Raw genomic sequence first — 27950 nt, 5'->3', positions numbered from 1 at the left:
TTAAGCTACATGAGATGAGGTAGACTTGTTGGGTTAGATTTGAGTAGCTGGTGTGGAATTGGGTGGGACCCTGCAAATGTCTGAGAGGTGTATCCAACATCAGCCCTTTCACCTTCACTGCGAGAGGGGTGGAAAACACAACCTTGTATGGTCCATGGAACCTGAGGTTGTTCCATTTTCTTACAAAACTTCTGACATACACCAGCTCCACTGGGAATAATGGTTGGGTGGGTTCTGGGTTAGCTGGTGGAGCTGCCACATTTTGTTCATCCTCTGGGTGCAGCAGTGCCATCTGTCGTGACACGCACTTGATTGCACGTGTTAGCTGTATCAAATATCGCTTGAATTCCACCGTCAGACTTGCTTCCACTCTATGGGCATCTTATCCTCACAGGGGAGATGGGCATTTGCAGGCGTCTGCCAGTTACCATTTCGAACTGAGGGTAGATCTTTGTCTTCGGCTGGGGCCTCCCTTTGGAACAGCCTCCATGCAACCTTGAAACTTGAGGAGAACCATCTCTGGTTCCGGAAGCAGCTCAAGACCTTCCTCTTCGCTTCTGCCTTCTCCCCCTTTCTCCTCTGCTGATCTGCTTTCTCTCTCGGCACTGTGCACCTGGCCACCCTCTGTTGTCCGGGCCTAGGTAGCTGCTTACTCTGCATTCCCTCTGCACTGCCTCTGGGCCACCCCCTGCACTGGGGTCTGTATCTGTAGCCATACATTGCCCCACTCTTTTATTCTGCACTTATCAGATACACCCTATCTGACCAACCCTGCACTTTGCCACTTGCTGGCTGCACTTTTTTAATCGCCATATCTATCTATTTATTTTTTATTTATTATTATTTATTCTGTTTCTCTCCCCTGTTGCACTTTCCACTACTCCTCCCTTCTTTGTACTTTCTCCCCTTTTTCACTTCCTCATGCACTTTCCCACTCTTAATTGTCACTGGGTCTCGTATGATTGCTGTTTATTTTTTTGTTCTCCCCTGTTCCCCTCCCTTTGCCGGGTCACGCTCTGAAACACTTGTGTATGAGCGCGATATAAATAAAATATCAATCAATCAATCAATCAATCATGGGGGGAGAGGTGGTGGTCCTTGTTGGACTGAGTACCTACATTGAACAGGGCCAGGGGTAGGCAGTATACCCAATTCTTTTTCAGGGTGTTGCATAATTTGGAGAGCCTACTTTTGACGAGGCCATTCATCTGTTGCACAACCCCATTTGCTTGACGGTGATAAATCGAACACATGCAGTGTTTGATACCCAACAGTGCTGTGATCTCTTTGAAGAGTTAATTGAAAAAATAGGTGCCCTTGTCGGATCTTAGAATGTCACATACCACCTATCGGGGAACACCTCATATATGAGGAATTTTGTGGTACATTTAGCATCTGGGTGGGAGCATCGACCGGCCTGAACCCACCTCGAAAATGGACACTCCACCACAATAAGGTATCGAGCCCCATTACATCTCTCCCGCATAGCTGCATGGTCAATGTGCAGCTCGCGAAATGGTCTGATTGGGGCGGGGTAGGGTGCCTCGCAATGTTCTGATTGTCATCCCTGTACTAATCTCTTGGCAGGTGGTACATTGAATGACCATCGTTGAGAGGTGGTCTTGGAGATTAGGTATAAAACAGTCTTCCTGGATGTCTGCTGTAATGTCCTGTTTGGAGCTGTGAGACGGGTGGTGCAACTGTTCAAAGGTTGGGTGCAGCAGCTCCACGGGCATCACTACTTTCTCAGTGCATTGTTGTCTCCATAAGAGGGTTGTCAGGGACTGCACGCACCCCCGTTTAAGTTGCAGTTCTTGCTCATACTGTGGTACCCTACGCTGAATCTCTATTATCTCCGTTATGGGCAGGGCAGTATATGGATCTGTCTCTGGCCCTGTGGTGACAGCTGCAACAACATACTCAGCGTGCGTGGGCACCGAAAGGTAGGCTGCAGCCTTTGCTGCCGCATCTACGGCTGTAATCCCCAACGAGATTTCACCAGTGTTGTTGGTGTGTGCTGTGCATTTGATGACTCCAACTACAGATGGTTCTGCGAGGGCGGAAATGAGTGTGTTTAGCCGGGCGGCATGTTGCACTGGTGAGCTGTCCACCTGGCTGAAGCTTCTCCTTCTCCAGCATGAAAGACCTGCATACACCACTGTGGTGAGGTATGCAGAGTCTGAGTAGATGGTGGTATAACACCCCTTGGAAGCCCGATATGCCTCAATAATTGCTACGTGTTCCGCTGCTTGGGCTGAGTAGTGCATGGGCAACCTTTTCATTACTAGTGTCTCATAGTCCTCATAGTCATCCGCCTCTAAGTGCACCACTGCCACCCCAGCATGTCTCTGCCCTGTGTCCTGGTGAATTGTCGCTGACCCATCAACAAAAAGTACCTCACTTTCCTTGGCTTTGAGGATATCATCTTCCATGGATCGATGGGGCTAGCAGATCTCCATTGTGGGATCTGCCCAGGCAGGAAGGAGGCAGCCTATGCAGTGCCCTGGATCCCGCCCTGTCCGGGGACATATTAAAGTTGCAACGGGCACAGATGGACTAATTCCCAAGCCCTCTCTGGCTGCAAATATTTGTTTACTCCAAATAAAGCATTGCTTCAGAGATTTTCCTAGTCCTATCCCAGCACGGCTGATGCAGCCCCTCCTCATTGTGAGGGTGACCCTTGTTGCAACCTAAATATTGCTATAAAACACCTACCATTGCATGTTCAGGAAGAAGTGTCTTGTCATAAAGCCCTTTATCAATATGTGATTTGATTATGATAATTAAAGTAAACATCAATCTTGAGAACGTTTCCTGACACTAGGAATCCTTCTGGTTCTACATCTCAGCAGAATAGAGTCACTTATGAACTTATATCTCTAAGGAATGTGGATTGATTTATTTCTGAGCTGCTTCAGTTCTGCTTAAGGTGAGGGGACATCTAAAAATAAATGGTCATCAATAGTGGTGTGAGTAATTGCATGCCGGAGACAACTGAGAATAATCTACGTTTCCAAACTGGAGTGGAAAAAACAAAGATTAAAAACAGACAAACTCACCTTTACACCTTCCTTTTACAGTCCCTTCTCAAACAAACTGTAACTACAACCTCCATATAATCACAGCATTGCCATGGAATCCTTCATGGTCAAAACAGGGAGGTTTCATAGGAATCATTTCTTTTACGCGATGGCTGGGTAAAAGCCTTTGAAGGAGGTCCTCAGGAGGAGGAGGAATGGACAGTCGGCAGCTCATTCCGCAAATTAGGGTAAATTGCCTGGTGAGGAGCGCTTATGTTTGCACTTACGTTCAAACAGGTACCCTCCGGGCAGTTTTCATCATTTGCACTGCTGAGTGCATAAGAACAGTGTAAAGTGACGCAAACACCTGTTTATGCCCCTCTTCTGCACACTGCAGTGCAAAATGAGTAGTTGCCACTGCATGGCAGGCAGCGTTTACAATTATTTCCTAAATCTGCCTTTTTTCTGCTGGTGTAAAAGGCAGGCGGATTACATAGGATATCATTGGTTTTACGCCAACGTGTAAATCTCATGCTGGAATAAAACCCAGATGTTTTTGAAGGTTGAGGGGAAAAGAGAGGTAAAAATGTAACTCTTGTTCCGTCCCGCCCTCTGCTTTAAAAAGCAATGAAAATGCCCTGGAGCGTGAATGCAAATGTTAAGAGAGCTTGACGTAGTCATGTGTTTTATTTATGATATTATATAACGATACGATCCCTTAGGTATCTGAGCGCTGCTTATTTCCCACAGTGTGTGGTGCTCATTTATCAACCTCAGAAGGATGAAAGGCTGAGTATGGCCCCACCAGCAGACTCTGCACGGATGTCAAAGTGAGCTCTCTACTGGCTGTGCTATCTGACCCGCAATCTGACCGGCTTGTGAATTTGTAAGGCTATTATATATCAGGTAAATTGTGTTTCAAAGTGCCCACAGGGCAACAGGGAGGGAACATGGGAATGAAAGGCAAATATAACAATGAAAGAGAGAGGGGGTCCTACTAGGCCTTGTGAGCATTCAGACTGTGCAAGTTCAGGGAGAGAGAAGGGATAGGGGATGGGAGAGGTAAGTGCTAGGAGTATCACAGAGGGAAATGGTAGGGAGTAAGTTGCAAGCAGAAGTTAAGTGCCTGGCAGAGATCTCTTGGTAAGAGTGTTAGGGAGAATTCTCTGTTAAGGCTAATTTCCCAAACCTAGTGAGTCCCCAGCAGCTTTGCTGGATTTTTGGGGTTTATTTTTTTCTCCTGCTAAGAGTGAGACTCTTTTTCTCCCACTCTTAGGCATGATTTGAGAATGTCCTTTGACTGTGAATGTGTTTTATGGGCTATGGGGTCTTTTACTCCATAGGGCTTCATGTGTTTTTGGTATGTGTGTTACACAGCACCATCAGTGCAGTAACACAGGGGTGTCATAGTGACCCCCAAACATAGACTCCCTACCCTGGGACTGATTACTGTCTCCCAGGGCATGTAAAGTCACCATTGACTTTACTAGTCTTAAATTGTGAACAGAACCAGTACAAACTATCATATTGTGGAAGTACTGGTAGGGGTAATTCGATTGCCCCTGGGTCTGTTTTCCAAGGGGGCACTGTCCAGTCCCCCCTTGTCGAGTTTCTGGCTGGTGGCAGTGGATACCACGCAAAATATTCCACCAGAATATTTCTTATGGGATTTTCCCATTGATTTAAGAGCACCACTTATTTGGTGCAATGTTAAAGATACCGCTGGGTTATTTATTTAATATTTATTGCCCGGTTGGGTCTTTTTGCCAGGACTCGGTTTTAAAATGGCGTTTGTGTTCGCCTCTGAAAGTCTAACCCAAGTCGAGCCCTTTGTTCCACTTTTTGGCGGGCTTCTGCACAGAAGCCCTCCAAATGGTGCCACTCTGGGGTCAACAGGATGTGTGGGAGGGGGATTAGGCACCCTGGACTGAGTTGCCTCGGCAACTCAAGTCACACTCTTGTGTGATTGGCCCAGTGGTGAGCCACCCAGCTCAACACTTAGCATGTTTGAGTGACAGCTAGGCTGTTGAATAGGTTTTTTTCTGCATAAAAGCAGGGCTTTGGGGGCTGGAACTTCAGAAGTAGCCACAGGACCTAAAGAATCCGAAGAGGGGAAAAGCTGAGCCATCTACAACGATGACACCACCGGTGGAGCCCTGCTGTATGAACTCACCACTTCCCCAACAACAGAGGAGATCTTCTTCCAGGAGAGCCTTCTTCCCTTTGAGCTGGTGGGACCAACTAGTTCGCCTTTTTCGCCTTCCTGGATGTCTTGTGGTCGAATCGCCCGTGCCAAGCACCCCGGCGGCCGGATAGCCACGCTTCACCAGTACCACGAATAAAAGGGTTGTACCTTTTAATCGGGATCTCCGCGGCTGGTTTCTTCCCTGGCAGTGCAACAACCTCCAGCTTTCTTCCTCGTCGAGATCATCTCTTCCTCTGGTCGAAGCCACGACTTGCACCCGCTGCCAGGAACAACTGCCATCGCTGGAGCTTTCTCACCATTTCAGGTACTGTGCCCCGCCTGGTCTCCCTTGGAACGGATTGTCCAAGGTGTCCCATAAATCCTTGACCTTCCAACAGGGGTGAACTCAGACCTGCTAACTTTGCCTTTCTGAACTGATCCAACCTCTTTTTGACTTTTCTGCAAAGACATTGAGTGCATTTCCACTGTGTGATCTTGGGCACATTCCGCCTTGCTCTCTCCAAGAGTGGGCCTGGCCTATGAACTTTTGGCTCTACAGTAGTCCCTGCCTTTCTTGACTTGCTGTGTTTTCTTAAAAGTGTTGGTACTGTGTTATGTCCATACTCTGTCTTTTCTCTCCCTCTTTAAACGGATTATTGGTGTGCCATCTATGGTTACGCACTCACCTCTGTTTTACTAATAAGTGGTGTCTTAACCTAGACTTGTCGAATAATTAACTAGGGGGGTGTATATACTTATAGTGACTGTGTTTGAACTTGCTCGATATATTAGTGCCAGTGTATTTTCATAAGTGTGTTTTTTAAATAAATAATTATATACTCATATACCAAAGCTCTGGTCAGTGTTTGCTTGTTCTACTGTATTTGTAGTACCTATTGTGTATACTCTATATACTGCCTAACTCTTCTTGAGAGAAGTCTGACTGCTCAGACACAGCTACCAGGAAAATCTGGGTGGTGCAGACTGCTACCAATTGGGTTTAGTGCTTACTCCTGTAGTCTTAAACGTTTTGCAGTGGTCCCTAAGGGAACTGCACAGGTTTCTGCCTAACAAAGAGTAGTTAACTGGTATAAATAAGTGCAGGCCTGTGATAGTCTAGGCGAGCAGGCGCCCAAGGCAAATGCTGGGAGTGGGTGGAGGCTGAAGGCGATTGGGGGTGGGAGGCCAGGACCCAAGTGAACACATATGGGCTCTTTTCACCAATCTCAGCGACTGTGGGGATTAGCAAATCAGGGAGAGAGGGAAGGAGGAGTTGAAAAGGAAAGTCTTGAGGAGCTTCAGGAATTTGAGGCGATCCGGCTCAAGACAAAGAGGCAGGCAGAGGTTGTTCCATAGGAGGGAGCAAGCCGAGGACAGCGATCTTCCACCAGCTCGCTGTTTAGCACATAGCTTGACATACAGGGAGTTGGTGTCGTAGGAATGTAAAGATCTGGAGGGAGACTATTTCGTGAGAGCAAATTCCAGATAGTGCAATCCCTGGCTCCAGACAGCCTTATGGATGATGCAGAGGGATTTGAATTTGATCCTTGCGACTACCGGGAGCCAGTGGAGATATTTTAGATCTGGAGAGATGCAGTCCCTGGGTTTGAGGCCAAGGATACGTCTTGTAGCCCTATTCTGGATTAGCTGGAGGGGTTGTAGAGAGGAAGAGGGTAGTTTGAGGAAGATGCTATTGCAGTAGTCTAGCATAGAGAGTACTAGAGCTCTAGAGACATTGAGCTTCTGGGGGAAAGTGAGGAAAGGGATGATTCCTCTGAGGAGGTGGAGTTGAAAGTGGGCCTTCTTGGCAAGGATGTGAGGGAGGAAGGAAAGACAGGAGTTAAAGATGACTCTGTTATTTTTCTCTATTCCCCCAGTCTTGCCCTTACAAACAGTGAGAAAACCATCAATATTCATGCTGTAGATTAGTTTACAATGGTCACTGAAGTTTGATGTTTCTATTATTATTCAGGTGACCAATGGAAATATCAGTGTTGAAACCAACATATAATCGACTGCTGTGTCAGTATTTCTCATTGGTCTAGTAAACTGTCCAGGGCCAGATTATAGAAACTTTGCGCCAAGGGAAGGGCAACGTTGCACAGTATTAGCACTAGGGCAAAGGTTGCCCTATTTTTTAAAAACAGTGGCACACACTAGAAAACGACTGCTCCATGACAAGGGCAATTTGGCATATTAAAAGTGCCAGAGAAAAAATTGCCCTAGTATAAAAAACATGCATTTCTACTGCATTTTTGCACCAGGGCAAAGTTTGCCCTAGTGCTAATACAGAATGGTATTAACACTAGGGCACACTTTGCCCGGATGCAAAAATGCATAAAAAATGTATCTATTTGGCACTGGAGCATTTTTTGCTCTGGTGCTTTTAATATGCCAAACTGCCCTTGTCATGGTGCAGTAGTTTTCTAGTGTGTGCCACTGTTTTTAAAAATAGGGCAAACTTTGCCCTAGTGCTAATACCGTGCAATTTTGCACTTGGTCCGGTGCAAAGTTTCTGTAATCTGGCCCCAGGTGTATTACCTGTTTTCCTGACACTTAACATAATAAACCCACCTACGGGTCAGATTCCAGCCCAATTGTGGAGACGGAGTTACTTTCTGTTGCACTGATATTGTCTCAGGGATAAATGTTTCTGACATTATTGGATTGTTGCTGGCAATATAGGTTCATAGTGAGGTAATATGGCGCTTAAGTCGCCTGCCAGAATGACTCAAGCTGGCATAACAGCCATGGTCTGTTTTTGCAAAATACTGTATGCATTAACTGAAATTACATTTCTTTATGTCGACCCAGGTGGATCGATAGCAGTAATTAAATTAGGGGCATAACAAGGTTAGCATTGGAGTGGGCTGCCAATCAAATCCCACCATTTTTCCATGCCACTTATTCTGATCGACCAATGGAAAACCATGCTGCCATTCTTTGCCGGTTACCAACAGTCCACCGCTCAACTTTGAGGAGCCACTCGGGGGTCCCGGTCTCCTCGTGCCACGTAGTCTTTGCAACTGTAACCTTAGCTCTGGGTGTCCAGGATTCCTGTTCAGTGTCTTGGGTGACACATTCCTCGTCTTTTGGAGCTACTTGATATCCTAAGCAGAGGAACCTCTCAATCCTGTCAAGAATGAATGCTGCAATGGTAAAAGAGGGGCAGTGCCCTTTATTACAGTGGTCCAACACCTCAACATGGTCAAGGTCCCGGGTATAGACAACCTATAGAACTGACATTGGTTCAGATATTTTTCAAAAGTGTGGTTAAGGAGACCTAGTACTTGAAAATAGATCTTTCATGCGGAAGAATTCGGAACAGGATTTACGCATATTTTTATATGTCATTTGCAAAACACTGCTGATAGAAGAGCAGGTTTGGCACATGTGAGCTTTGCGCTGTTATCATTCCTTTTGGGAAGAACCCTCTCTATGCCCGGACATCTCAGCCATGAGACAGTTTTGCTTGAGGGTGTAAACAGTGTCCTACCACTAGATGATTGCGTTTATTGAGGGACATTATACGATCCTCTTCCCCTGATCATTTGAGCCCTCCAGGAAGGTCTTCTGTCCTGCAAGGCTGAGCATTTGGCTTGCTTTGTTCTTTACTTTGCAACATTCTACATCATGTAAGCCTTGTTGTAGTGTTTGCAATATAAGAGGTTCTTGGGAGCTTTGTGGCTTTGTAAACCTTCTTCCAGATTCCATTCCTAAACTCCCTTTTCAGACTTGCAATCATTGTTTGTTTAATACTCCACAGGTGCTTGGAATGTTTCTTGATGGTGTGATAGAGGAGGAATTCTTGTTTTCTTGAGTTCATAAATACTCTTCGGAAGAGTTCTGATTGAATGACACAAACAGGCTCCTTGCAGTTCGATTGTGTTTCAGATACAGGTTCTCAGAAGGGACAGCAGAAGGTTTGTCATTTAATCTATGAAGGTCATTATTCTGATCCTGCAGCCTGTGCAATGCAGCACATTCCTCTCCATTCAACGCTTCATCCGAAACTCTGGAGGAGGGTAGATGCCCAAAATAACTAACACATACTTTTTTCCTCCCCCCTTGTTAGGCAAACTTTGTATGCAGTACCCTCTGGGACCACTACACACAACTAGGACTACAGGTATACGCAAAACCAACTTTTGGTATAAGTCTGTACCACACAGTTTTTGGTAGCAAGCTGAGCATCCAGGCTTATCTCGAGGGAATGTGAGCTTGTAAGGATGTTACAAAAAGGTCTAGAATAACAAGTATTCAGATAGATACTTATACACAGTTTTCTTGGTAAAACACTTCTTAATTCATTACACAATCATTTAAAAAGCATCCACTAAATGAGGCAACCAATATCACACAAAATTATACTAAAATACTGATTACTAAGCAGTTGAGCTCCTTTGAAGTTGGAGCTAAATACCATTGAAGTAGGAGCAAAAAGGCATACGTTGATAAAACGAATATTACAGTTACTTTAAAACAGTGAAAATAGTTTGAGTTCACCAGAGGAGTTGATTCAATGCAATAGGTAGGCCAAAGTCAATGGACTGGAGTATTGTATAGGTAAAAACGGTTCTGGTATTTAAAATGGAAAAGTATTTGCCACGGTTCTTCGAAGTAGTTCACGGAAGAAAGGTTTGTATGTCAGGTCACAAGCTGACTAGGCCTGCAAGTTGCCAAAGTTCCACAAACTTTCACGGTGAAAGGTAAGTTCTCTCGGTCGGGTTTTCCCAGTACCTTACAATGATGAAAAAGATGCAGCTGAAGACTCTGTTCCTGGCAGTTCCTGCAGATCTCGCAGTTCCTGAGCATCTGTCGTGGGAAAAAGAGGGAGGACGTCGGGGAACTCCTGCACTGCACGGGGCAAATATTTGATTCCGGTTGCTGTTCTTCAAGCACACAAGCTGGTGTCCTTCTCCCTGGTTAATCCTAACCAGTTCCGAGAATGGTATCCAGGAGGCTTACAAGTTGATTGGTCCCACCAACTCAAAGGAAACATTTGTCCTTGAAGGGGCTTCTCTGTTGAGGTGAACTTGGCGATTCGGGCCTGCAGCAGGGCTTCACAGGGCAAACCAACGGTCCAGTAGTTCCAGCAGCTGTCCTTTTCCAGCTCAACTTCGGTTCTTTTATTCCAGTGGTCGACTCTGCCTTTTAGTCCAAGAGACTCGCCTTTTAAACAGTTTTCTCCCATTCATTCCAGCCTAGCTGTCAGTCACCCAGCAGGTTGGCTGTCCTTGCCGGACAGTCAGCCAGCCAATCATGCCAGAGTGCATTTGGGTCTCCTAGGAGACTAAGCACAGGGAGTTTCGGGCACCTCCCTCATGTCCTGCCCACTCCAGACACTCAGGCACCAGAGACGGTCTTCAGTCCTGAAGCCCGCCAAAGGCATAGAAACTAAGGGACCAAACTTGGTTTGGCGCACAAAGACAAACTCTAGAAGAACCTTTCCACAAAGAAATGGCAAAAAAAAGAAGACCGAGACCTGTTGAAACAAAAGGGGCTCAGACGCCATCTTGAAAAACATGGCTCTCGCGATTTTTAGCTATCGTTGTTCACGGTCGGGAAAAATAATGGTAGTTCATTGTAAAACCACTGCAACCAGCCATTTCGATAAGGAAAGGGTAGTATTTGAGTGCTACATGACTTTCTAGACATAGGGGATACTAGGTAACCCCTCCAGCACTCTTTTGTAAGATAGTGTGTGCTGGGTCTAGGAATTTAAAAATACTAGTAAAGTCAATTTAACTTTACATTCTCTGGGAAAAAGTAGTTTATCCCAGAGAAGGTATTTAAACCTTGGGACAGCCTAAAAGGCTTCCCTGTGTCACTGCACTGAGGGTGCTGGGTAACACACATGAAAAGATGATGCCTATGGAGTTGTCTTAAAACACCATAATCAACGAACACAAGAGTAAAACACACATCAAAATACATGAGAGAGTGGGAAAAAAGGCTCACACTCTTTCCAGGTAAAACAATCAAGTCCTTAAAAGTCTATTGACCTGGCTGTGTATCAGATTTGATTTGTTTGGAGAGGTTATAGAGACAATGGTGGTTAACTGGGGAGTGCAGGAAGGGTTCAAGCAGGTGTAGTGGGGCAGTTATTGACTAGAGAGCATGTTCAGGCGCTGCCCCCTGCCTTCCTCAGAAGAAACAAAATTGTAAGATAAGAAAGGACACATTTGAAACTGCACTTTAAATTCTCATGGAAATGAAACTGATACACAGAATAGTTATTTTGTGCTAGACAAGTAGGGAACAGATAAGGCATTAGCTCACACAATTATCGTGTTTTAAAATAGAATAGATTAGGTGACAGGAAGTTGTGTACACAATATGGGGACTCACTACACAAGTGGGGCAGAAAATTGTAGGTAGATAAGGTTGCTGCTACCCATAGGAAGAGAAATAATGTGACAGGCACGCACCAGGAAATTGGTAGATAGCAAAGCAAATGTGTCCTGCGGAGGATAAAATGTGACAAGCAGTTGCCACTTTAACAGCACAACCACAGTGGAGAGTAAAGGGGATGTACCTTTAAGAGGCCTCACAGCTAAGCACACTATTTGAAACAAATACATTAAATTCAGGAAAAATGCTGCAGTGGCTGGGAATAGCTGCCTCAAAGGAATGTCAAAGCCGAGGACACCAGAGAGGAAGTTTACATAAAGGAACAAGATACCATCATGAGCGTTCAACCATTAAGGAAAAACAGTTACAACAACACAGCAGATGAGGACATTTCATAAGTGGTTGACAGATTAATGTCTCAGCAATCATCTATGCGTGACGGCTAAAAAACCAAAATAATTGCTGTGATGAAATCTTAACACAGCGAAAGCAGCATGACTCATAATAATAGTTATTCAGAATGTGTCAAGAACAGAATACTGTTGCAAGACATGGGGCCTCATTACGACCCAGGCGGTCCGGAAATAACGGTGGCGGTAAACCCGCCCCCACCGTTGTTTCCGGACCGCCTGAGTCCGACCACTGAAGGCGGGAGGTGATGTTCCCGCCAGGTCTGACCTGGCGGGTTTAACACCTCCCGCATGCAGGCGGACGAGGAAACACCAGCAGTATTACGAGATGCTGCCGGTGTTTCCATGATCCCCATTTCCATCGAGTCCCATAGGACTCAATGGGAATGGGGATTTACACCATTCCGCCTCCGTGATTCCCGGAAAACCGGGGTTGTAATGCCTCGGTAAGTCCGGGAATCACGGAGGCGGAATGGTAATATGAGTCCGGCGTTAACCAGGCGGTTTTACCGCCTCGGTTAACACTGGACTCGTAATGAGGCCCATGGAGAGTTGGACAAAGGGAATGTTGGCACGGACAAAGTACTTGAAACTCAGGGACATCATGGTGGAGATAACATAGTCTGTTTTATTTAACTAAGAACAAAGGCGATGCACTTGTCCTCTCCTCCCATCTACATATACATGCCATCATGCCGCCAGTTCCCGGAGAGTGTGACCGCATGTTAACCGATAAGCATACGCCCTTTTCATGCAGAAGTAATTTAGAGCTTACCAATAATATTCAAGCATGATGAGGTCGTACATTTTTTTGGGATGTTTTATGGTGGGACCTTAGATAGAGAGTTACCCAATCTGTAGGGTGGAACATATAGATACTATATGTAGGTTAGCAATTAGGACCAATGACCAGTAGAGAAAGGTTTTCATAGCTCAGTGATTAGGATGACATCAGGATGACTCAGAAGAATTTGAAAGAGCTTTGCTGTTAATCTTGTTTTCTCCCCAGCTTTTGCATACTTTCAATAAAGTTGGGTTACCTTGTATTTGGCATATCCCCATCCACTCTGTGTTGTCTCTTTATTGGCAAATAACACGTAAAGGGCTGTACTATTTTTGGACCTCTGATTTTCATCTGGCAGCAGAGTACGGTTTGAGGTTTTGTGGACTTTGGGGGGCCCCTGCTACCCTCCTTTTTTGGACAGCGGATCGGTCAGGACAGCAGTATTTTTAAGAGGAGGTCAGCAGGAGCCAGATTTGGAGTTGAATCTTGCCTGGTCTTCGACCGCCCACTGCAAGCAGAGGAGGAGCTGGCAAATTGAGGGAGCCCTCATGCCCTCAATCCTCAAAGGACCACGGAAGTGAGTATGCTATGTGCATGGTAATATTGATAAAGAATATCCCTTGACAAGGTCTTGGAAGACTGCGCAGTAGTGCCCCTGATGGCCCAACCTTCTTTTGAAGGTAGATTAAAAGAGATAGAGAGGTAAGGATACCCAGGGGCAAGAGATAAACATGTAAGACAGCTGTATTTTATTATGTTGTATTGTGTTTTAATTAATTAAATTGTTGATTGCTGGCATTGTTGTGTTGTAAGGTAGGTCCTGTAGAGGTGTTTTTCCTTGTGTGTTGTGAGCATAGCAAATTGTTTGATAGAGGTTGATGGGGTAAGTATGAACATTTAGATTGTGAGCAGATTTTGTTGCTGTGACCCAGAGATAGGATTTGGAGATTGGCGCCTGGCCCCAGACAATGAAGACTGATTTAATAGGTGGTGTATATTTGAAGTGGGGAGGAGATGTGAGTAAGGAAAAGTGTGAGAGAATTGTGAACAATATTTTTGTTATGATTATTGGTAAGCTGAAAACACTATTTGTATTGTTTATTCAGTGTAAGTGCCAGGCTGCACGCTACTTAAAAGTTGTCACCATGTAAGATCCCCCAATAATTCACCTATGCAAAGCACTCCCTAGATATAGTACTAAAATAATTAAGTATCATGCTGAGTGGGTAAAAAGGACTGCTGGAAAGATGCACATGTCATAGACACAAGAAGACACTCACTCTAAAGATGTACTGCAACATATGTGCACATACATACATGCCATACACAAGGGCAGGAAACTTAAGAACAGGCTAGGTATATTAGAACTCTGGACGGTCTTTGAGGAAGGGACAGAGGAGTCTAAGAAGGAATGGATGCTTAATATGTGTGAGGGGGAGTGCGGGTAGCCTACAGCACTGTCGCCTCCTTCCTCTGAAGAGAGCGCTCACACACAGCCAACAGCCCTGCCATGAGCAGCTGAGGCAGGCATTCACACACAATTCACAGTACCACCTCTGTATAAGGAGAGCACACCAGACCAGCCCTGACCATCCCAGGAATATACCCGCTACAAGCAGCAGCTGTAGGGTATAGTTCTCCCAGATATGAATCCCCTGATGAGGAAAGTGGTGATAGTAGGGGAGGGCGAAATTGGTTAAAGGAATGCGCCATTAGTGCCAATGGAGAACGAAGCATTGCACAGTTCAGAGACACAGTTAAGAGATGCGGAAGAGAATAGAGGGCTACATAGCTTAGAAAAGCAGCTAAGAGCAGCTAAGGAAGAGCTCCAGAGATTGAGAGGCATGCAGATAGATGGTGACAGGGTGAGAAGTGTACCCGTGGGTAATGGAGATAGTGGAGATTCTATGATGGGACCAGAGAAATGGGTAGGAGGAAAAATATTGTTTAAACTCAATGGGAAAGGCACAGAAAATAATTATGTGAAGGTAGTGGAGTATGAAGAAATGAAGGAGACACAGGAAGATATAGAGCAAAATGCTCAGAGGGAAAAAGAGAGGGAACAGAGAGAAGCATCAGAGAAGATGCAGAGAGAGGAATGGGAAATGCAAAGAAGGAAACGGGAGGTAGGAGAAAGGGATGAGTACGTAAAGTGGCTAAATGGGAAGAACAGGAGAATGGCAAGAGTAAGTGAAGTAATTGAAAAAACTAGCAAGGGTATGACCCAAAAGGTGAGCAGAAATATGATGACAGAGAAGTGGGGACAAGGGAGTTGGACAATAACCCTAGAGACCAGGGCCCGAGATGTGTTGTCAGAGATAAGGGAGCCTGTTAAGGGAGTGAGTTTTGATCTCATACATGAGGATGACGACAGTGGAGAAAGTGACAGAGAGACAGATTGGATAGGGATTGATGATGAAGAAGGGGGAAAGGAGGTGGCGCAAACCCCATCAATAGATAGCACAGGACCAGGCGTAGGAGACATAGCAGATTTTCTGGGGCCAAACTTAAGCCTTTATCCACCCCTCACATCAGTACTCCCCATAACTGAAGACCACAGATCGCCATATTTCTTAAGAAATTTGCCGGAACGCCAGCAACACCATCTAGTGAGACATTGAAAAGGAGAACCTGTGCTGCATCACCTTTGTGCAAGAAAAGGATAACACAATTCCCACTGCTCCACAGGGGATTAGGACAGCCCCACTATACGCCATGAAATCAGACAGACAAAAATAACTTGTTGGATAAGCTGCCATCACTCACAACAGAGGCAGGCAGGTGGATCTACAAGCTAGAGTGAGAGACAGGTGGGATAGCATTAGCTATAGGTGACATGAAAAGTATATTTGCATCCATATTGGGTGACCAGCAGAGGACGTGTGGAATCGAACACGCTATTTTGAAGTGACAGAACATAATGGCACTAAATATGATGGGCCTCCATTTAATAGGTTTTAACACTAACGTGTCGAAGGCACCGAGGGTGCTATTTCCAGATAAATCTGACATGAGCACCATAATGACTAGGACGATGGCACCTAGTGAGGACCCTGCTGCCTATATTCAAGACATTAAAGAATGTTGGCATTTGGAAACTAAAGACCATTGAGATAAAAATATACCAGTGTTTTATCATATTTTATGTCAGGGCCTTCCTGAAGAAGTACAGAGACAGTTAAAGATTATTGTGGGGATTGAAATGAGACCATGGCCAGAGATACAATTGACAATTGTCCATCACTTTAGGTTAAAGCAGGAGAAGGATCAAAAGAAAATAGAGGAAAGGCAAAAGGAAGAGGAAACATTGGTGCAGAAGAAACTATTCAAAATAGTAGTAGAAGGAGAGGTATTGATAAATACAGGAGACTGGAATAATGGACAGGTAGCTGTCATGCCACAGCAGGGCATGGGTGGTTATTTTGCAGTAAGAGTGGAGAGTAGTATTTACCCCAGAGGAGGAAGAGGATTTGTTCACAGAGGGAGAGGGTTTGGGTTTGAAGTGCCACAAGGAGGGTTTTGCGGGGAGCAGCCCCGCTTCTGAGGACATGGGTGCACCAAGCAGTATGTTGGACATGTGGCAAAGGAGGACACATTTTACGAGTGTGTATAAATAGAGGAGAAATTCAGCAAGGTGCAATGCAGTATGGGGCAAGAGGGGGTATGGAATATCCAGCACCACATGGTGCACCACAGCAACACTATGGTTATTATAACTACACACAATATTCACCAGATCAGACACAAGCACAGCAGATTCACCAACCACAACGGTCTCACATACAGTCACAGACAGTGCCCCAACAACCACAGCAGATGTGGACACAGCAACCACAGAATGCAGCGCAATCACAACAAGCAATGACACAGTGGGATACAAACATTTTGCTACAGACACCCCGGATAGGAGGACTGACAGCAGTCGGGGGGGGGAACCCTTTTACAGGGACAGGACTGAAAATGAATCCTCAATAGGACAGCCCACAGAATAGCTTGATGTTCCCTATCCTATCAGTAACCACAGACCCTGAACAGGAACTGAGGGTGGAGGTATCTATAGGAGACCAGACTCTTTCCTTCTTAGTTGACACTGGGGCAACAAAATCCTGTGTCAGAGAAGGCATATTTCCGATGTCAGGAATATTCATGAACAATCAAGTCTTTTCTGGGGCCACAAATATGGTTCCTTTCACTGACAGTTTACCTGTGACAGTAGGAGAGCAAACAGTAGCTATCCCATACCTTTAGTCCAGGAAGACTGTTAGGGAGAATTCTCCAAGAATGGCTAATTTCCCTTACCTACTGAGTCCCTCAGCAGCTTTGCTGGATTTCTAGGATTTATTTTTTTCACCTGGTAAAAGTGTGAGCCTTTTTTCCCATTCTTGCATGTGTTTTGCTATGTGTTGTACATTTTTGTGTTCATAGACTGTGGAGTCTCACCTACTCCTTTAGTGCAGTGACACAGGGTTGTCTTTTTCAGGTTTCCCACTTTAAACTAAATTTTCTGGGACTGACTACTGTCTTCCAGAACATGTAAAGTTGCCGTTGACTTTATTAGTCTTTTTAAATTCACAGACCCAGTACAAACTATCTTCCATAGAGTACTGGAAAGGGTTTATAGTTATCCCTTTTTGTCTGTTACTCATGGAAAATTATTTCGTTCCCCTTTCTTTAAGATTTGGCTGGTGGCAGTGGTATCTACCATTTTTTCCCTACCGCAGACTATGAAAATAGCCTTGATACTGTTTTAAGCTATGCTAGTAGCCTCGAACCTTAATCCGCTGGACCCCTTTTAATTTTATTTGGTTCCGGCTGAGTTTATCTGCCATTTCTTTTTATAAAGGACTTTTTCGTGTTTTAATCTGCCCGCCAAACCAGGTTTGGTTCCTTTGTTCGCTGTCCTTTGGCGGGCTTCTGCACAGAAGCACTCCATAGGCGCCTGAATGTCTGGGTAGACAGGATGTGCGAGAGGGGTTTTAGGACCCCTGCACAGGGTTCCCTTGGAAACCCAAGTCGCACTCTTGTTTTATTGGCTAGGTGACTGTCCTGCCAGGACAGCCACCCTGTGCGTGATTGACAGCCAGGCTGTGTGAATGGGGGAAAACTGCATAAATAGCAGGTCTCTGGGACTTGGAAGGCAGAGTCTCCACTGGATCAAGAGAACCGAAGAGAAGCTAAAAGAAGAGGACCACTACCACGACTGAACCTGCCGTTGAAGCCCTGCTGCGGGTCAGAATCTTCAAACTTTGATGACACAGAAGTAAGTAAGTAGGCAGGGCAATCTAGAAAAGGTGTGCTACAATGAGGATTCAAATCAATAGCTTGGGCCAATCTTAATGGTTCAGAGTCGTTGCAGAGGATCACAAAGTTCAGAGAAGTTTGCGGTTAAGTCTTTGCCAAGAGTGTGAAATGAAGTTGGTCGGAAGAAAAGTTACTTAAAAGAGTAGAGAAGGACAAGCCCCAGCTTGTGTTCTTCCTCATTCATTGTGCCTGCTCTACTTTAAGTATAGAAGATGCTTCCTTGCACTTATAACTTTGTGCCAGTAGTAATCTATTTTGTTCTCACTGCTATAGTTTTCCTCTCGTTGTGGGTGCTGCTATAGATTTGTGGAATTATATAATGAGTGTATTTATTAGTTTGTTCATTGTGGATTCTATCCTATTTTTCAGGAATTCATAAGAAGGTAGGGCCTGCATAATAAATAAGTATATCTATGATACATTGATTCTAAGCTCTTTCTTGAGGTCCAATGTGTTTTCATCTGTTTTGATGTTAGTTTTTATTTATGCCGTTAACAATCATTAGCTGAATATCAGTTTGTATTGTTTTGTCCTTTGATGGATGAATTTTCTGACTAAAGTCTCTTAATTTCCACTTCAAAATGGACAAGCAGCGGCTCCTCCTGACACTTAATGGGCCTATATTCAGCAGGTATAAAGTTCTGTCTTTGATCCCAAGCTTTATTGGCTCCAAATGCTGTGATAATAACATAAAATAATAATGATAGCAATAGGAAGGGTTGTTGAGATGGAAAATGTGCAAGCCATCTAGATTCATTTCATTTTTTAGGTTGTCTTTGCATTAAGTGCTGCCTTGTGTTCATGTCGGGCCTCCAAAGGATAATATAACACTTGGGAATGAAGATACAGCCCAGAAGTCCAGCACCAGAAGACAAAATGGCGAAAATCTCCACGGCCACCATGTACTTCCCCTGCGTGCTCAGGTAAGCCGGGATGAAGGAGACCCAGACGGCCAGGAACACAAGCATACTGAAGGTCAGGAACTTGGCCTCGTTAAAACTCTGGGGCAAATTACGGGCATGAAATGCAACCACAAAGCTGACGCTGGCCAACAATCCCAGATATCCCAACATCAAGTAGAAAAAAACAACAGACCCCTCATCGCATTGGAGGATGGTCATGTTAATGATTTGTATCTTCACTGGGAATGGAGGTTTGACAAACAGCCAGGCCATGCATATGAGCATTGGAACAGATGAACACATAAGGACCAATGCACATGTCACTCTGGTTCGCAGCCACCTTGAAGAGTGACTGCTGGGGTCACGGGCATTAAAGGCTATAATCACAGTTAGGGTCTTTGCCAGAATGGTAGAAATGATGATGGAAAAGGCGATACCAAAGGAATTTTGTCGGAGCATACAGCTGACCCTCATAGGATGGCCAATGAAGGTGAAGGTGGAGAGGAAGCAGAGCATGAGGGCGATGAGGAGCAGGTAGCTCAGTCCTCGATTGTTCGCTTTGATGATTGGTGTGTCCTGGTACCTCCTGAAGACCCAGAGCACAAAAAATGTGACAAGGAAGAGGAGGCCGGCCACACATGATAGGATGAGCCCCAAAGGATCTTCAAAGGAGAGGAACTGGAGGGTGTTCATGTCACATTGGGTGTGCCCTTCATTTGGCCAGTGATCTTCAGGACAATTCCTGCAGTCAACAGAATCTAGAAGGAAATAAATATCTGTATTATTCATTAGAACACGTCATTGAATGCTTGTTTATTTACTGTCATCCAATCAGGAGTTAGTAATTCCAGACTTTCGCCGGAAATAATCATAACATATGCTGAGCTGTCAAATGGTCACATGATGAGCCTTGGGCTTCATGTTGTAATATTTTTCTAAGCATTGTTTAGTTTAGTTTAGTTTTTTTCTATTTGTATAGCGCTCCAGACCCAGGGGTATATGGGCGCTCAAGCATATGGTTACAGGCATAGGAAAGTACATTGCAACAATTGTGCAGCAGTTATACATTTACAAAAATACAATTGACACAGATAGCAAACAGACAGTGTGCTATGTCGTTATACATTTAGAAAATGGATACACAAAGATACGAGGGCTGTAGAAGCTAGTATCAATAATGCAGCGTAGTGTTGGGTGAGTGCTGGTATGTATGTGAGGTGTCCCGAAGGACCTGAGGTGGTGTTATTTATTTAGCAGCCAGGTGATGACCTGGGTTCTGAAAGGTTGAAAAGTGGGGATGGATTTGATGTCAGGAGGAATTGTATTCCAGAGTTGGGCGTCTAGAACCGGGAAACTGGTTCCGCTGGCTCTTTTTAGGGTATATTTAGGCACTACCAGGCATAGAGTGTTGGTGGATCTGGTGATTCTGGTAGCAGGTTTCAAGGTGAATTTATTGGTTAGATAAGGCAGTGCAAGGTAATTTAGGGATTTGTAGGTGAGGCAGATCATTTTTAGATCCATTTTGTATTGGATGGAGAGCCATTTACATGATTTTCTGATAGCAGAGATGTGTTCTCTCCTAGGAATATTAAGAGCAGCTCGGAGTGCGTTGTTTTGAAGGACCTGCAATTTGTTGCGCCTGCATATAAGCCGTTGCAGTAGTCCAATTTAGACTGTATAAGTGCTCTGGCTAATGTGAGGCAACTGTTAGAGGATAGCAGAGGTCTACAGGCCCTTATCAGCTTACCTGTGTAAGCAGTGGCTGAGGCGGTCATGTTGATTTGTTTGGAGAGGTTAGTGTTGGTGTCTAGGTAGAAGCCGAGGGTTTTTACACTTTTTGCAATAGGAATAGTGTTTCCATCAATAATGAAGCTAGTATAGCTGGTGCTGAGCTTCAAGATGGTGTTGGGGGATCCGACAAGGAACAGTTCAGTCTTCTCATCATTCAGGCAGAGGCCATGTGTGGCCATCCATGCCTGAATGATGGAGAAGACTTTGTTGATCCAGGTGTAGTCCGAGTTGTAGTTACCGGATAGAGTTAGGAGTATCTTGGTGTCATCTGGATAGTTGGTGTAGGTGACACCCAGAAGGTCCAGCTTGTTGAATAGTGGCTTTGTAAATATGTTATACAAAGTAGGCGAAACACAAGAACCTTGTGGGACACCACAGGTGATGGGAATTGGGTCGGCCGCTGCTAGCGGTGAGAAGACGTGCATAGTCCTGTTAGCAAAGAAGGATTGGATCCATGTGACCGCAGTGTGAGAGAAATGTGCTGCCGATGACAGGTGGTTGCATAGGATTTTATGGTCAACCAAGTCAAAGGCAGCGGAAAGGTCTAGGAGAAGAAGGATGGCAGCCCTACCTTTATCTTTGAGTTCGTCGATCTGACTTTTGAGATCAACAAGGGCCGTTTCTGTTCCATGTTGAGGGTGAAAGCCAGACTGACAAATTTCTAATAGTTGGTTTGTCTCTAGGTATTCTTGAATTTGTACGTAGGGCACTCTATCAAGAATTTTTAGTAAAAACAGGACGGTGGTGATAGGTCTATAGTTGGTAGGTATAGACGGGTCGAGTGTTTGTTTTTTCAACAGTGGTAGAACCCATGATCGTTTCAAATTACTTGGGATTGAGTTGCTAGTGAATGACAGGTTTATAAGTTTGGTAATGAAAGGGGTAGATCCCTAGCTGCGTCTTTTATAATCTGAGCACAGATTGTATAACTATGTATAACTATGTATAAGATGTATAACTGGAACACAGTGGGAGATGAATGCATGAAGCTGTCATTCCTCATAATTTCTAAATAAAATATATTAAAATGTATTATACTGGGAATGTTATATTGGCACAAACCATCTTGGAAAGGGAAGTACTGTGGTTACACACATTGGAAACGAACATTTAGAAATATTTCTTGGGACTGCCAACATGTGTATCAATATAGGCTATATATTGTGAAATGGACGTAACCTCTTTGAAAACAATCTGGAAGATTAATCGCAGGGCCTTCGACCTAAAATTGTTGGACATGGACACTAATTGTGATAATCTATTAAAGAATGTCTCCCTTATGGCTAAAGGAAAATTGCATAAACCAAAATATTTTAAAGATTACAAATTGAAATCTGCAAATTTGATGACGATATTAGATTTATGGTAACCTTTTATTATAACGGCAGCCAGAGGTGAATTTAAAGTGAAAGCATAACTCTGGGATAGATTTCAATGTATACTACATCTGTCAACCAAATCTAAATATTTGCTGTACATAATGCAAGGGTTCCAGTTTACTCATCCAGTCAACTATCTGGTAAAAATGCAATAATAAGAGGGCTCAGGATTTCATGCTACATTTGTGATTAATCAGCTGCCTTACCTGTGTATTTGTATTTGGGTATTTATAGCACGCATATGACGGACTAATCTGTATAGCGCTGCAGCTTGAACAACAAATTCAAACAGAGCAAGAAATGAGCCCATAGAAGGAACAGTGGCAAGATCAGCAACTATGGTGAGGTATTTACCTTTATCTGAACAAAAATGTCTTGAGTCCTTTACGAAACTGATAGAGTAATTCAGTGGTCCTGATTTCTCTGGGGATAGTATTCCGCAGTTTTGGACCAAAGACCGCAAATCTTGCGTCTCCCATTCAGATGCAAACTGAAGGGGGGAAGGTCAAGAGTAAACAGTCTCTAGATTGTAGGCATCTAGATGGTTTATACCCTGGAGATATTAGAAGCATGGAAGGGAATTCCTCAGGCTGAGAGACTCTGCCGATTAGGTGGATCAAAGGTCGAAACCATTCGCCATATGGCCACCAATTGTCCTCTGCTTAGAACTAATTACAGCCGTGGTTATAGCTCCCTTGTTTCTAAAATAGGAGGTGTTGTAATGGATCAATTTTGGTGAGCAGTGTTTTCGGGGGAATGCTTGAAAATAACTCTCTCCGTCTTTATATATAAAGCTGAATGTAGGTATGTGTGTGTGTATTGTTGTTCGGCTAAACAAATCCACACTGTTGAACGCACATCTACCAAATTTTGTATGGATTCCTCTTTTATCTGGGGCAGGATTGTAGTCTATGTTTGGATGCAAAAATCTTATATGCAAAACAAATTTGGATGAATGTGTGTATGTTTGTCCGGCTATACAAATTCACACTGTTGAACCCACTGTTACCACATTTTGCATGGATTCCTCATTTGTCTGGGCATGATTGTAGTCTATATTGGATATAAAACATTTACTTCTTAGGCACCCTAATTTACTGATTGTCACCCCAATTCACTACAGTAGGCACTAGAAGGAGGCACAATTTGGAAAAGTGTCTGAAGCAAAAAGTTCGATGTGTTGGTTATTCCTTTGAAATGTATTACTATTGTATGCATTTCGAAAGGGTGTATTAAAGCATTTTGAAAGGTAATTAAAACAAATATTCCTTTTTTATATCTCGCCACTCCAAATATGGGCAATGGAATGGTTAAAGTTTAATTAAATTCATTCACGAGAAGAGAGCACAATCAATCAATCTTTCTTGGAATTTTCTCAAATGTGCTGAAGCCATTGAGTGACCGCACACAAAAATGCAAATCACTTTGAAAAGTTCCATCTGAAGGAAAGCGAAAATCAATATCAAGAGCTTCTGAAACACAAGAAAAAACAGCAACACGTCTTGCTGACCAGAGGACAAGAGCAACATCTTCCAGGGCACATGAGACACCAGAGCAAACTGAGGTACTACTTGCAGACATGAGGTCAAGAGCAACATCCTCCAGGGCACATGAGACACCACTCGATCAGGACATGGGCAACGGTGGGTACTCCGGCTAGTATTTTATATTTGACAGCCATTTCTTAGGAAAATGTATATATTTTTTACAATCACATCGACATTGCAGCATGACTGACAGGCAACTTGGTGGGGGCAACAGTGTCACAAATGCATGTCCGGAATGGTCCCTGTGCATGCAGCACCCACAAGAACACCACCCAAGTGACTGGTCACAACACACAAGAGTAGGAGATGACTGGGGAATCATTAGTCACTGACCGGTCCTACCCAACAGTGAACGGCTTCACATGGCCACCTAGGGTAATCATATGTAGATCCAGGGGCAACCCCAAGCGTCCGATGTCAAGCCTGGAGATGACTGAAAGCAGCAACTAAGACCAAGCAAAAAAATTACTCATGTTCTTTTGGAAGAATTATCCTCACACGGAATAACACATTACAGTGATGCACATTTGCCTGTGTCTATCCAATGACACGCACATGACCAGAACAGTTTGTCCCAGCCCACACGCACCTGGCGTAAGCTCTGGGGTACAGGCCAGGTCTAGTGTCATGGGTACCAGCATGGGAATCCAGACCTCAGTAATACAAACACATGGGGGAAAGCTGGAGACACAATTAGGGTCTAGATGGGTAAAGGCCTGGCAAGCAAAACATGCATTGAGGGAGTCTTAGAATGTACATCATTCACATAAGCTTGTTCTGGCAAAGCTTTCACTTCCTAGTCACGTCCAGTGCTTCCAACATGGATGCCTGTATGACCTCCAGGAACTGAGTGGAACTGTGAAACTCTACTAGTGTTTGAGTGTGGCTGCCTATATAAGCCACACCCAAGAATTGGCCCATGCTTCATGTGCATTTGTAGATTTGAGCACACGTTCACTGCAGCCCGGATCCTTACCTTTTCTGCTGCTCTGCAGCACAGTAAAGCCTTACCGGTTTCAGCTTCATCGCAGGCCTGATATCCAGTGGAACTGTCGCCTGTTGTTTCTTCGCGATTGATGCAAGATCCTTACCTTTTCTGCTGCTCTGCAGCACAGTAAAGCCTTACCGGTTTCAGCTTCATCGCAGGCCTGATATCCAGTGGAACTGTCGCCTGTTGTTTCTTCGCGATTGATGCAAGTTTTTTTCTCGGCCCTTCTCTCCAGCGCTCCGGACCCGATCTACGGAAGAGGAGAAAACAAGTCAGAACTAGTAAGCGCGCACATGCAATTAATGCCTCAGCCTCCCGCGCGGCCACAGTTACTTACCGTCATATGCGAGCCTAGTGGAATTCTTCTTCCCGCACCCGCATCCAGCTAGCAGCTCCGTTTCGGAGACCTGCAATGACAAAGAACTCAAAATTAACGCTCAGCATTTCCACAACCAACAACTCACCTATGCAACACGCACTCAAGCCAGTGAAATAACTGGCCTCCATTGGACTTATCTTCCGCTCGCTGTTGAACTTATCTGCAGCTTCTGCTTCGTGGGCTCCTGGAATTAAGCCTGTGAATTGAACTTACAAACAATTCCCAGTGTTGTAACTGGGTAAACACCACAGAGTGCGTTTCTCATCTAAATCTGCCTGAACCTAGTGAAGCAACTTGTCCCGGATCCGAGACTACTGCACCCCCTCAGATGCAGGATGGAGAGCGTGCCACACTAAACCAAAATGTGAGCCACACCCAAAGCAAGGGAATACATCTCACTAGGGACACCGGGAGGGCGGAGGGAGGTTTGGAAAGTCTATTTACGGAAAGCCCTCTTAACACCCATTCTTTTGGCAGGTTAGCTTCCCAGCTCAGGGGCAACGAGAGGAAGAGACTGGAGGAATCCATTGCTCCCACAGAGACCCAGGTGAGCATGACAACTAGGTGCAGGGCACACAAACAACAACAATTCCCATGGCGACTTCGTAAGTTGCATCACCCAATGACTCACCCATAGACAGAATGACACTGTCAAACAACTATTGAAGGTCACTACCCTGCCATCAGACCTGGCCTGCACTGGGTTAATAAGTAATGACACACACCATCATGGATGCCACACAGACCACCTTCACCTTCACATGTGACCCAGACTCTCATCAGAATCACATCAGGTACCACACATGGTGGCAATGCACAGACCCAGCCCACACCATTATGGCATGGCACCCTCACATTCAGACAGCAAATTGCAATGTGTGTTGGCTGTGCGCTGTGTGCAAGAATTACCATGCCAGAATGGACAACCCCCTTGGTATTGCAATACACATTCAAGGCCTGGAATGTGAAACAGTGTTGCACAATGTGAAATGAGACATGCATCCACAGATTGACCACTGAGATGCCGCGTGACAGGTAATACCACTGGCGGGCATCACGAGTCCCACCTGTTCCTTTCCCCCTTGTAAGTGACTCTGGATACCAACTGCTTCCGTGGCTGATGACCTTTCTGAGGAGTCCTCAGACGCTCTAGGAAATGGCAACCAACAGGGCCCACGTGAGGACCAGGGGGCCATTGAGAAGACCATCGGCTTCTTGAACGCCCAGTTCAGATGCCCACACCAGTTTGAAGGTGCATTCATATACATACCAGACAGGGCTGGTCAGATAGTCCTGGCCTGTGCAATGTACCATTGCGCCCAGATCTCACAGAGGATGATGATTAAGTGACAGCTGGTCTCATGCCTGTGAGCACAGAGTGACTAGAGGCCAGGGATGGGCACATTGCCTGGCAAGAACTGCTTGAGAACTTCTTTGAATTTTACCCTCCACTCTGCACACCGCTTGCACCTTTGTGAATATCATGCACCAGCACAGTAGGACTTGTGTGAAAAAAGGAATGTACACTCATTGCTTCAAATTGCTTCAAGCAAAACTTTTTGCATTCAAACGTGAACAGTGGCAACCCCAAACGCACGCCCTTGTTTGGGAGCCATGTTTGTGGGTTTGCATTACACCCATGCAACATTGTGTTTGTCCTGTCTATTCATGTGGCCGCTTTGGTGTCATGCTCCAAATGTAGCTAGTGGGAGTTCAGATTGCCTGTTGTCATGCCAAGGTGCCTTTTTTGTGTGCGTGGTGGGCCAAAGATTCATGTCATGGACTTCCTTGCCAGTCATGTGCGCTTCACATGTGTCCATGTGTGGGGCTGTACACATTTTGCTACAATGCTTGTGCATGGCTACGTACACCGGCATTCCCTGGCATGTGTGTATGCGATCTGCCCATTTGCTGTGTCTGACATGCATTGGGCCAATTCACTTGCACATTAGGTGGTTCTGTGCTTGGGGATGCATGTATTAGGACACAATATTTGCTTTTACAGGGGGCTTGTTGTACTTACCACATTCGCCCTGGGTCCCAGCGCCTGCCTCTGTCATTCCAACCCCAACAATGCCCTCCATGTGCAGGATGAAGCTGTATGTCTCCTCCCAGGGCATGAGGTGGAAGGGTGACACTCTCCCCCCTGCTGTGGTAGCTGCCTCCTCCCTGTGCTGGGAGATGAGGTTCTGGACCATCAGGCACAGAACACAGCCATCACCATGTCCACCACCTCCTGCCATATGACAGTCTTTCTCTGCCTGCCGGTGAGATTTTTTCGGTGTGCTGCACCACTGTGTCTGCCAGTGCAGTCAGCACAGCCTCAGATGTTAGGGATTCAGCTTTTCTGGTTTCCAGACATGTTTGCCACCTCCCGCAACAGTGGATGGCAGTTGGAAGTGGGGGATTCAAAGTGGATTGCGGTTTCTTCCCGTTCTGGCGCCAGTAATTCCGGTGCTGGTAATTCCAGTGCTAGAATTGCCGGCAGTTTGTGTGCCGGTATCAGTATTATTGGCACATTTCTGCAGGTAATACCGGTGGATTGAAGCCGACGTCGGTAATTCAGTCATTGGGTATTACTGTTTATGGCAGGGGTGTGTGCGCACACGAAGGACTTGCAATGCACCGGTATTTATGGAAGTTGCCCTGCCAGAGACGGTTATACCGGCATCGTGGAAATGTCCAGCATTTAACCGGCAAACTTGTGATGACCGCCAGTGTCATCTCCTGCATCATGAATGGTGCACATCCATGTGAGGATATTCCCAGTAGCAATATTTTTTTTTGTAAATGACAGGTAGGAGAATAATAGACAGATACCAAACTCATAGAGAAATGTATGGCTGTCATGTGTCAAACATACATTTGTATTTATTTGTATTTATTTAGTTTATATAGCGCTTTACTCCA

The 27950-nt window shown here is 45.0% G+C and overlaps 1 protein-coding gene across 1 annotated transcript in view; it reads right to left on the bottom strand.

The window, feature by feature from the left end:
• Positions 1-18812: 18812 nt before the first annotated feature.
• Positions 18813-27950, bottom strand: part of LOC138480450 (vomeronasal type-2 receptor 26-like) — a 70161-nt gene continuing 61023 nt past the window's right edge. The window contains exon 3 of the mRNA XM_069612235.1: positions 18813-19714. Within this exon, the coding sequence (XP_069468336.1) occupies positions 18813-19714 (902 nt within the window). The remainder of the gene's footprint in view (positions 19715-27950) is intronic.

The sequence above is a fragment of the Ambystoma mexicanum genome, chromosome 5p (genome assembly GCF_040938575.1).
Source record: "Ambystoma mexicanum isolate Mex_15411 chromosome 5p, UKY_AmexF1_1, whole genome shotgun sequence".
NCBI classification, from domain to species: Eukaryota; Metazoa; Chordata; class Amphibia; order Caudata; family Ambystomatidae; genus Ambystoma; species Ambystoma mexicanum.
Note: the sequence above shows the minus strand (reverse complement) of the source record. Positions and strands in the feature narration are given on the sequence as shown.